A 12,591-nucleotide genomic window follows, 5' to 3' on the forward strand; every position below is an offset into this window, starting at 1 on the left:
CCCAGTATCAAAAAAAAAAAAAAAAAAGGGCAGGACATGAAGTAAAGCATTTTATCTCCAAGTGTGTAAATACTAATAAAAAGTATGTTGATTCCTAAAATTTAAAGGCCTCAAGCCAGACCTTGAAATCATTACAATACATTCACATACTTTATACCTAAGTCAAATACTATCACCACTACTGAAGGAATACAAAGTTAAAAATAACAAATTAAAATAAAAGACCAGTGAAAAGGTCAGCAAAGCAACAAGAAAATCTGCAGTAAAATGAAACATTTCTCACCACTGGACATCTAGGTGAGCTAAGGATAGAGATTTAATATTAGGGTTCAGACTATAGAACTAAATCAATAAACAGGTCATTTCTGAATTCTAACTATCTGATTTGCTAATTTATTCATTAGCAAATGTGTTAGTTGTTTAAAGAATTAATTGTTTATTACTGACAGGAAAATGAACTAGAGCCTTATTTGGGAAACAATCCCTTGAAATATTAAGTAAGCAAGTAAACAGATAAATAGATAAAAGCAATAAAATAAAACAAAGGAAATTCCATACACAAAAAGCCCTTTTTATTTGGCATCATCAGATAAGAAGCTCGGCACTTGAATTTTCACAAAATTTTAAATGTTTATAACAACCTTTTCAAGAGGCACCACACAACTTATTACTTTTTTAAAATATTTTTTAGTTGTAGATGAACACAATACTTTTATTTTTTTTTATGTATTTTTATGTGGTGCTGAGAATCAAACCCAGTGCTTCACAAGTGCTAGGCAAGCCCTCTACTACTGAGCCACAATCCCAGCCCAACTTATTACATTCTTAAAGAAATTAGAATAAAAATTTATGATTAAGGTCATGATTGTGACAAATGGACTACTATGTACAATACTGTGATTTCCTCTGGAGTTAATGATGATAGGAATATATGTTTTTATGTAATGATCTTTAAACACTCTTCTTCTATAGTTCCATCTACTTTTTAAATAATTCCTTCTTTTCCCTTGAAATAAGATGACACTTCAGTTGTGAGTATATTTAACCCAATGACTAACACTGTGGGCTTTCATCTGTGGGTTAATTTCTTTTTTTTTTAATTTATATTTTTTAATATCTTTATTTTGTTGTTTGTTTATTTTTATGTGGTGCTGAGGATCGAACCCAGTGCCTCACATGTGAGAGGCAAGCGCTCTGCCACTGAGTCACAACCCAGGCCTGTGGGTTAATTTCAATTAGCAATTTCTGAATAAAGACCACAGACTTACTGTATATTTAGGACCAACTATCATTTTCTTCTTTTTAAAAAATTTAAATTTATTTATTTATTTTTGCAGTACTGAGGATTGAACCCAGGGTCCCACACATGTTAGGTAAACACTCTACCACTGAGTTACATCCTTAGCAAACTTTTCTTCTTCTTCTTTTTTTTTGGTTATACAGAAGATTGAACCCAGAGGCACTCTGTAGTGTGATATATCCTTACTACACACAAACACATTTTTTTTTTTTTTTTTTTTTGGAGACAGGATCTCCCCAAGTTGCCCAGGCTGGCCTCCAACTTGCAAACCTCCTGTCTTGGTCTCCTGAGAAGCTGGGATTACAGGTGTGCACCATAGTGCCCAACCTCCTTTTTTGAGACAAGATCTCAACAATGGACCACTATTAGACTGTATCACCCAGTGTTGTCACAACCGTCTTAGTTTAAGTACACTCTATAACGTTCATGTAACAATTAAATCAATAATATTTTTCAGAATGTATCCTCCTCTCTAAGCAATGAATAACTGCTTGTGTTATTTTGAACACTCAGAGACCTTTTTTTTTGCATTACAATTCTTAATACACTTTTATACCACAATTTATCATATCTCTGATTATATATAAGGTATATTGACACCAAATTCACATCTTCATACATGTATTTTGTATAATGATGAAGGTCTCAGAGACCTTTTTATATCCAGGATCTATGCTGCTTCAAATGGCTGGGATCACTAGCACTCAATAAACAGTGGCTGAATCACTGACTCTAAATTACAAATATACTTATTAAAAAAAAGTAATAATAATCGGGAAACTGAATCAGGAGGATCACAAATTCAGGGCCAGCCTGTGTAACTTACCAAGGCCCTCAGCAACTTAGTAAGAAGATATCTCAAAATAAAATTTCAAAAATGGCTACAGATGTAGCTCATTAGTAAAGTGCCCCTGGGTTAAATCCCCAGTACCACACACAAAAAAAGTAATAATAACTAGTTTGATCAATTATACAACAATATTCTCAACTCACTTATCTCTGACAAATTGAAAATTACCTATATAAATGAGAAAGAAAATCTAAAAAGAAAAAAACAGATCAGACGGAAAGGGCAGGTTCAAACAAAAGACCCAAGTCCATATTTTCATGGTTTTAGACTTAAAGTTTTGAAAGATATTTACCAATAGTTTTTTTTAAGTAGAATGACAATGGTTATCAGAATATTAACTACAGAAATTTGCACCACAGTATATATGATGTTTATATTAAACACTCAATGAAAATGGGTCTTTTAGCAATTATTCCTTGTAGATAACTCCAAATTGAATTTTCATATGAAATTATTTTTAAGCACCTGCACCTCTTTTTTAAGCAACTTAATATTTCTGGCCATGTAATTATTACAATATTCTTGCACACTGATTCAAGAAGTAATCAATAAAATCATATATATATAAAATCTTTATTTTTATTTTTTTATTATTTTTTTTATGTGGTGCCAGAGATCAAACCCACACAGTGCCTCACACATGCTAGGCAAGGCTCTACAACTGAGCCATAACCCCAGCCCTCATATTCATGATATGTATGATGAGTATACCACTTCAATAAGTCAGAAATTTTGAAATTTTGGAAATTAGCATGGTGCCAGACTAAAGAAAACATTCACGGGAGGATAAAATCAGTAATACATTATCATTTTTATTAATTTCTTCCCATCGCTGAAGCTTTTTAGATCTCATTACTTCTGTGAGTTAATAATAAGAAAATAAAAATTGTTGTTTAAGTTTTACTCAAGAAAACTAAAACCACGTAAATACTTCTATCTTCCTTGGGTTTTCTCAGAATATTTTTACAAAGAACCTCAAATACATTAGTGTCTGTAAAAGACTGGCAATTTTTAAGACCTACTACCAAAAGCAGTTTACAACACAAAATTGTAAGAGTAAGGAATATATATTATTGATCTGAGGCACGCAAGACTACCAAAGACCCAATTACTATGCTAAACTAATGTAGATATCTTTGCAATGGCCACTCCAAAGAGTGTGATCTTTAAACCCACTATAATTTCCAACTTCTAAAAATAGTAATAAAATGTACTTAACAAGTGTTATTTAACCTAATGGCTTTAATAAGGAAAAAATTCACAAAAGTTTCAATTAAATATCAACTTCAGTTATTTTTATTACAGGTACCATCTAGTAATTCTGGAAATAGCCTGGAGAAACATCTAAAACAATTATTTAAGAGGAAAAAACTGCCTCAAATACTCTTTCCAAATTCTGTTCAAGTTTCCCTCAAACCATTATGCACATGCCTATTCTTGACTGTGACTTGTGTATTATGTATTAATCTTTTCTCTGCAATTTCTATAATTCAATTTCATTATCACCCAATATTCCATATCTTCTTTCTCTCTTTCCCACATCACACCTCAACACTTGCTTCTTTCTGTTCCTCAACATTCCTACTTGATCTATTACAATTAAAAAAAAAATGCCCAAAGAGTATATACATTTTTAAACATAACAGATGTTATAGATAATATTACTGATAAGTTTTGGGGTGAAAGAACACAAAAACCAACCACAAAATGATAGCTTTTTAGCAACTTTTAATTTAAATAGATGTTTTTGTACTTCTGTTATCTACAACTCTTCAGTTGAGTTCACTAATCCAGTCATAACTATTATTTTAATTAAGCTGATAAGCTTCGTAAAAAACCCCTACAGACATGCTTGAGTTACAATTTAGAATATGTAAGTAACATACCATATAAAAATAAATATATGAGCTAGTAGCAGTGGTGCCTATAATACCAGCAACTGGTGAGCTTGAGGCAGGAGGTTTTAGGCCCATCTCAGCAATTAAGTAAAAAAAAAAAAAAATAGAAAAAGAAAAAAGGGCTGGGATGTAGTAGCTCAGTGATTAAGTGCCCAAGGGTTCAACTCCCAGTACCTCCCCCAAAAAGTAAATATATAACATAAAACTTCAACATAAAAATATGAAACTCAAGTGATTTTTTAAACCTTTGTTTTATACGGACTTTCTTTTGTGCCAAACTACCAACACACTAAAATCATTTCCACTGCAAAAATAATAGGACTATAATTAGAGATATTTTCACATCACTACACTAGCAAAACACTTTTCTTTTGAACTTAGAAAGCATGTATACATGAGTCCTAAAAATAGGCATATATAACTAGATAAAAATTTAACAGAGTAGAAAATCTGCTGATTGTTATTGTTGGGGTAGTATACATAAAACAATCCCCTCCACTTTCTCCCCTTCATTAAAAAAAAAAAAAAAAAAAAACTAAAGTAAATCATAAAAACATCCACATACAGTGGGTACTTAGTGGAGCAGATATAAGAGTAAAAAAGGGAACTTGGTGGCAATGGCAATATGAAACAGGGGGAGGTTCCACTCTCTGAATCTCTCTATAGCAAGTGTAGGGACAAACAACTCTATTTATTTATTTATTTATTTGGATACAGGGAATGAAACCCAGGGATGCTTTACCACTGAGACATGTCCCCAGCCCTTTTTATTTTGAAACCAGAGTCTCTCTAAATTGCCCAGGCTGGCCTCGAACTTATGATCCTTCTGTTTCAGCCTCCCAAGTCTCTGAGATTACAAACTTGCAGCTTTACTTTTATAGTCTAAAAAAGACAAAAGTACCAAATTATCTGATTAGTTTAATTCCCCACTCCAAATACTACATAAAATTCAAACATTGCTAAAGGATACTAAAAACACATGCATAACGTAGAATTATTTGTGAGGGGATATGAGAGGACTAGAGAGAAAATAATTTCAAACTCACTTATGAAAAAAATGAGCTCAAACTTTGCAAAGTTCATGAGAAATATGCTTTTAATTAAAAATTTGGCCTAAAATAATCCATTTCCTTAAACATGTAACCTAAAATAACCATCCCTGAATATCAAGGGTGGCAATCTCAGAAAAGTTGTAATCAAAACCATACAGATAATTTCCAGTTAATAATCACATACATAATGATGAAAAGAATGATTTTATTCTGATCTCAAGTAGTGTCAGAAATTGTAAAGGAATCTCCAAACACTGCTAAAAGTTATTGTAAATATGAAGTCTCAGAGATGAGGAAGTTATTAATGGCCATATAAATGGGAGTAAATGATACCCAGAGAGAAGAGATGGACGGAGTTCTGTTATAGGCGACTGGAGAAAGGTACTACGGCAGAAAGTGACAGAATGGTTAACAACAGATCTGGAATACTTCAGAAAATGGCAACAAAGCGAAAAACTGACAAGAACGTTTGAAAGTAAGATGAACGGTATCCAATGGGATCGTCACGTCGTACGAGCACGGCTCCGGACTTCCACTGAGTGGGACGGGGGAAGAACTATCACTGCGCGGGGAACTGCCCGGGCTGAAGGGTGCAAAGGATTCTGCAGGTGGCGGAGCACACACAGGGGGTGGGAGGGACTGTGCCGCCTCAATAGGGCCACTGTATTCCCTTCAAGATTAGGGGAAGCTGACACAGCACGTTTCCCAGCACCAAGAGGCACACGCCCGAGGCCCCTCCCTAACAACTTGCCTTGTAGAAAGAGTTGCGGGTCCCAGGCCCCCGGAACCCAAGGCTTCGCCATCCAGGACAACTGCTCTGCCAACAACGTCCCGCGAGAATCGAGAGATCTCGCGATACATACTAGCATCTCGCGAGCCTCCTCTAGAACCAACATGGCGGTAAGGAAAAAGCAGTATTTCGGAACTTAAAAAGTGCTTTTATTAACGACTGGAGAACGTGCAAAATACAGAAAAAAACAGGAAGTATTTTCCACCTTATGTGTCTCCTCCTAGCCTCCTAGAAAAGAAGAACAGCAGCAAGCCATCCCAAAACCTTCGACAATCACGGTTATACTAGAAAGTCCAACCCTATAACTCAGTCGGCTTGCCTGTCATGTGGAAGATTTTCAGCGTGTCCGTCACGTGGGCCGCCAAGGAGCGGGCGCGCGCCCGTCGCCCTCCCAAGAGCCCTCCCCGCCCCCTTTCGCCCGCGCACACGTGCACGCGCACCCCCGCCCCACGTGGGGGCTTCGCCGTCGCCGTCGCCGCAGCAGCCTCCAGCCCACCCCCTCCCAGCATTTGGCTCCAAATCCGGGTCCCAGAGCCGATCATTTCAACCCCCGCCCTCCCCCTTTCTTCTCCCTCCCCCGAGTCTGGCCCCCACCACGTGCCCCGAGCGCCTGCTCACCTTCCGCGCGGGGCCGGGCGTGACGGGCCACTCCGGGAGGCGCCGCTACCGTGGCCGCTCTCTGCTCCCGCCACGGCACTTGCTTGACTGGCTGCCGCCGCAGGAAGCTCGACAGCGGCGCCGCGGCGCTTCCAGGTGGGTCCCCGCCTCCCGCTCCTGCCACTTCCCGCAGCACCAGCGGCTCCTTCCGGTCCCCTCCTTTCTCCTCCTGGTTGGGACCGGCAGGCAGCGGCGGCGGCGGCTGCGGCTGCGGCTGCAGCTGCAGGCGCGCTCACTGCACCGCCTGCTGGTAATCGTGGCCTGTGCAGCGCCCACGGGCAGAGGGCTGCCGAGGCCCGCCCTCTCGGCGGGTTCCCGCCCTTGGGCGAAGGTTGGTCTTCTGAGGGCAGGACCCAGTCCATCCCCTGCAGTGGTCTGTCCTGTCACTACTCAAGGAGATACCGCCTCTTTTCTCCACTGTTGAACGACTGCTTCATCCTAACCTTTGGTTTCTTTTGAGAATCTAAGCCCTAGCTCCCTTGGTAGTGTGGTATATTTTAAATACTTCTGCCTACCTCATCGCTAACGGGACGACCTCCCTAGCTCACCTCCAAGGCTTTCTGGCTCTCATCACAGCACGCAAGCTCCAACCTTTGCGCTTGCTGTTCTCTCCAGCTAGAGCACTTCCCCCAGATTTAACTCATAGATGTTCGATGCGCATTTCAGGTACCTTTTTAGAGGTCACTGTCAGAGAGCTTCCGGAAGAGCGTATCTCCAGGTCACTACTTATCCACTTCCTACCTTCATACAATTATCACTTCCAGACATTACTTGCAAATGTCTTCCTCACCAAGCATGTAGTATTTTTTTTTATTTTTTTATTTTTTTTAGTTGCCAATGGATTTTTCACTTTATTTATATGTGGTGCTGAGAATCGAACCCAGGGCCTCACACATACTAGGCAAGTGCTCTGCCACTGAACCACAATCCCAGTCCGGTATTTTTAAAAGCAGAATCTAGTAACTTTAGGGGAGTGGGGTACCAGAAATTGAACTCAAGTGCACTCAACCACTGAGCCACATCACCAGTCCTATTTTGTATTTTATTTAGAGACAGGGTCTCACTGAGCTGCTTGGAGCCTCTCTGTTGCTGAGGCTTGCATTGAACTCGCATCCTCCTGCCTCAGGCTTCCCAGCCACTGAGATTATGGGCCTGCACCATGGGGCCTGGCTTGGATTTAGTAACTTTTGTTCGTTGCTTTATTCCCAGAACCATGGCACAAAACAGGGCTCAATAAATACTCTCAAAAATTTCTAGGTAGGGAGCTGTGGGTAATAACTCAGTGGTAGAGCACTTGCATAGTATATGCAAGGCCCTGGGTTTGATCCCCAGCACTACCAAAAAAAAAAAAATTAAAAAGCTATATTGCTGGGTGTGATAGTACCCAGTGACTGGAAAGGATGAGGCCAGATTGGGCAATTTAGCTATAACCTGCCTCAAAATAAAAAAGAACTGGGGATATCACTTGGTGGTAGAGTGCTTGCTTAATAAGTTCCAGGCCCTGGATTTAATCCCAGCACTGTGCGGCAGGATGGTGCATGCCTGTAATCCTAGTGGCTCTGGAGGCTGACAGGAGGATCACAAGTTCAAAACCAGTCTCAGCAATTTAATGAGGCCCTAAGCAACTTAGCAAGACCCTATCTCAAAAAGGACTGAAGATGTGGCTCAGTGTTAAGTGCTCCTGGGTTCAGTCCCCATACCAAAAATTATTTTATATATATATATGTATGTAAATCATTTTACATATATATATTTATAAATATAAATCTCCAGGCAAAACGTGGTGGTCCCACCTACTTGAGTCAAGGCCAGTCTAGGCCACTTAGAGAGAGCCTGCCTCAGAATAAAACTTAAAAGGGGAGGTGGATTGTTGGGGGTGTAGATCAGTACTTGCCTTGCATGTGCAGGCCCTGTGTTCAATCCCTAGCCCCATTCCCCAACCCCCCAAAATATCCACTGCATCTACCAACCATATTGAGCATACAAATAAGTCCAACACATAATTGCTTCCTTTATGAGCTGTGGAAAACTCAACTTCCTTCACTGTCTGTAATTAGAAGGCATATTCCAAAAATATCAAACCCAGTGATAAAAGACATAAAGTGGTACTCTCTTACAGTTGTCAAGTATTGCTTTTCTTTTCCTTATCTCCGAAGCAATTTTTTCAGGCAAATGGATTTGTGTGCCTTCTTTAAACATGGCTAATAAAAGTTACTCAGTGGTTGAAATGGCTCCTGTATTTGTTTTAGTTTCCATTTCAAAACAGCATCTGCCTCAAGGGTACATTTTTATGTTGAGAAATACATTTATTTATCTATCTAACCTATCTATCACTGTATTGCCTAGGCTGGCATTGAAGTCCTGGGCTCAAGAGATTCCCCACCTCAGCCTCCTGAGTAACTGGACTACAGAGAGGCCTGCATACCAGGCTCAGGAAGCTTTCCTTCAGTCTACTTGGTGCTAGTAGCAACATGGTTTCCCTATCTTGCTCTGTGTACTTACAGAGCCAAATTCTACGTAACATGACCACAATAATTGTGGCTTTCTGAGTCTTGTGTGTCCAGCCATATACTTTATATTACATCCCTGTGGAGGCCAAGGCAAGAGGATCATAAGTTTGAGGCCAGCCTGGGCAATTTAGTGAGATTCTGTCTCAAACAATAAAAAGCTGGGGATGTAGCTCACTGGTAAAGCACCCCTGGGTTCAGTCTCCAGTACAATAAGTAATATTTCCAGAGAGACCACATCCACTAACTGATGAATGCATGGATAAAAGTCCCAACCTACTTACTGCTTATCTCAGCTTGAGACAATCCTCAAGGATCATCATATTTACAGAATTGTAGGATCAGCTGAGGTACTCCATTGTAACTTCTCCCTCTACCTAGCATGTGCAAGGTCCTAGGTTCCATCCCCAACATGACTAAATGTATATCCATAACCACTGTTAACCTTGCTTGTGAATGCCCCATCCTAACTAAGGTATAGTCCTATATGACTGTTGTTATTTTCATCTACAATCATAGAACTCTGAAGATCTGATTCGATTTGTTTTGTTTTTTTATGCTGGTGATTGAACCCAGGCTTCATGAAATATACTTCCATCCCAGAATATTGAAGAGAGAAAATACTTTAAAATCAAATAATGTAAAGGTTTGTACAATATTTTCTGAAACACTGGCATTCCTATTACAATCTCAGCCTAATACTTGAACCAAATAAAAGAGAGCCTAGAAGTGGGCAAAAAGCTCACGTTTCTCTCAGTCCCCTACTATAACATGTAAGGCACTGCCTTAGAATCCCCTTTGAAAAATCACTAATATAGTTCATTCTTCCTTTCAGCATATGCCAAGTACTGTCAAGTACTGTGGATGAAAAGCCCAGGTCATTGGGGTTGTGGGTGTCGCTCAGTGATAGATCACTTCCCTTGCATGCATGAAGCCCTGGGTTCCATCCTTTGCACCATAATTTTTTTTTTTAAATCTGGCTACACTGGCACATGCCTGTAATTGGTTTGATCATTTCCTTTGTGTGTCTGGATATTTGTAGGGCTGAAGCTCTATGATTGGGTAGTTGATTGAATTTGTGAGCATGTGAAAGAAAGCCTAGGATTCCTGACTTGGGTGACTAGGGAAATAGAGGTGTCATTGATGACCACAGAAAATACTAAAGTAGGAGCAAGTTTAGCATGGAAATGATGTGTTCCATTAAGGGTATACCGAGTTTAAGATAACTCTAGTATATCCAAATGAAGCTGCCTAGGAGTCTAATCTGGAAGTTAACTGGAACCTTGGATATAAATGTGGTGGTGGGGGTGGTATGAAGAAAACACAAAGAATTTTAGAAAGAACAAAGTCTTGAGAAATACTGACATTTTTATAGGCAAGGAAAGTGAAAAACAGAACTGAGGGACTAGAACAGTAAAAGAAAAACTGGATAAAGTAGTACCCCAAACAAAAGGGATGAGGAAATTTGAAAAAAGGAATCATCAATATTAACATATTAGACAAATTTACCAGACACTTAGTTTGTGTTACAGACCACATTAAGCTATGGGGGTGAACAAGACAAAACCCTTTTCTTTGGTGCTTATTATATAGTTGGGAAGATATGGTTGAACATCACCAAAATGATTAATATATTTAGCATGTGTTAAAAATTTGTACATTATTTGTTTCTAGGAAAGTACTTATTTCTAAGAAACTTTTTGTGGTTTATGAAAAACTCGGTATACAGGTTAAAAAAATAATTAAAATAGGAAAATCAGGGGGAAAAGAAAACAGAAGAAAAATAATGCATAAACATACATGCTCTAAGGTCCTAAACACTTGATTTAGGATTTCTAGCAGGTGTTACAAGGAAAAACAAGATCAGTTATAACAGTCTCAATATCCATATAGATAATAAAACAATTTGCCCAATGGAGGCATTACTATTCCCAATAGTAAAAAGAAGATAAATTCCTCCCATAGTATCTCCTAAAGACAAGATCATGTGAACAGTATTCTCAACAGCATCTTTCTAGTAAATCCAACAATTAATTTGATGGGATCCTTTAATACATCTTTCACTCTAGGCTGAAAGCAGTTCAGCTTGGAAAAGATGATAAGCATAGCCTAGGAAAGAAACTTCATCTTAGTAAAAGGAAATATTTAAGAAACATTTAAAGGAATAAATTAATTATACATTATTCAAATGATCCTCCATTCATTTAGCTGATGTGATCCATAAAACATGAGTCTTCTGGGTCTCAACTAATTCCTGGAGAACCAAATCAGTTTTGCTTTCAAAACGTAAAAGATTTAGAACTAATCCCTGCCTCCCCACAATTCATTTACTGGTAAAGAATCTTTTGAAAAAGTCCCTCAAAAGGAGAACTAGGGGCTGTGGGTATAGCTCAGTGACAGAACATGTGCTTAGCATGCATGAGGCCCTGGGTTCAATCCTCAGCACTGAAAAGAAAAAACAACCACAAAATCTATTAATTGAAAAGTTGAACAGTAACTTTACAATGGATCAATTAGGCCCTCATCACCCAAACCACTGATCAATCTTCTTATCATTACCAGTGAAACATATTGTGCAAGCCCTCCTTCTTTCCTCTTGCTTCACCAGGCTAATCAAATCAATAAACTCTTAAATTGATAACTCCCAATGAGCTGTGCTTCCTGTAATGCATATTCTTGTGTAGTTCCCTTCCTACACAAAGATGGCAGAAATGGCATTGTGCCAATTCTTGTTATAACTCTTTAGAAGCCTACAGCATTTATTTTTACCCTCTTGGAACTCAGCTACCATAAATTATGCTATCTTGTTGGAGAGAAGTCACATGGAGAGACCCTAGTGGGTGAGATCATGGGGAAAGAAAGGCCTTAAGAGAGATGAATTCTGCACCTTGGTCAACTTGAACACCAACACGCCAGTCCAGTGAGAAGTTTTTATTGATATTCCAGTATAGCTTCACCATCAACTGAATGCACCCTGATGAGTGAATCTGGTCAACACCACAAGGAACACACACAGAATTGTTAAAAATAATAATTTTTTTATCAGTTAAATTTTGAGATACTGTTTTATGCTTTTTGTTTTGTTCTTGTACCAGGGATTAAACCAGGGGCACTTAACCCCTGAGCCACATCCTCAGCCCTTCTTATTCTTTATTTTGAGGCAGTGTCTTGCTCAGTTATTTAGGGCTTTGCTAAATTGCAAGGCTGACCTCAAATTTGAGATCCTCCTCCTAAGTTCCTGGGATTACAGGCATGTACAACCACACCCAGCTATAAAAGATAGTCTTAAGCCTGAATGGCATCAAGCCTAGTGTTGAACTATCCCTGCTATCATGTTCACATAGCCTCACATTTATGTACACAGGTTTGTAGCAGAATTTAATGTGGGCAAGAGACAAAGAGCTGAAGGAACTTGAACCCAAAAGGGCTTGTCTAATTAATCTATATCTGGAGAGCTGCTATCATAAATCATGCTTCCATAATTTTGCTAAATTTACACATTTCTGACATGAATCAAGGTTATTATCTGTATTGGAA

At 38.8% G+C, this 12,591-nt stretch overlaps 1 protein-coding gene across 7 annotated transcripts in view; it reads right to left on the reverse strand.

Moving 5' to 3' along the window:
* Window positions 1-6,924, reverse strand: part of Zzz3 (zinc finger ZZ-type containing 3) — a 108,787-nt gene extending 101,863 nt beyond the window's left edge. For 5 of the 7 annotated variants that reach the window (XM_046443169.2, XM_046443167.2, XM_046443170.2 and 2 more), the window contains exon 1: window positions 6,509-6,647. Coding sequence is in view for 1 of the 7 variants with exons in the window: in XM_058578940.1 (XP_058434923.1) it covers window positions 6,509-6,909 (401 nt within the window). In the remaining 6 variants the exon portion in view is untranslated. Of the gene's footprint in view, window positions 1-6,508 lie in introns of all 7 variants that reach the window. The other 2 variants (XM_058578940.1, XM_058578939.1) reach the window with 2 other exon arrangements.
* Between the last annotated feature and the right edge of the window lie 5,667 nt (window positions 6,925-12,591).

Source organism: Marmota monax, unplaced genomic scaffold (genome assembly GCF_021218885.2).
Source record: "Marmota monax isolate L192 unplaced genomic scaffold, Marmota_monax_Labrador192_F-V1.1 WCK01_AAM20220418_F8-fsc00046, whole genome shotgun sequence".
Taxonomy (NCBI): Eukaryota; Metazoa; Chordata; class Mammalia; order Rodentia; family Sciuridae; genus Marmota; species Marmota monax.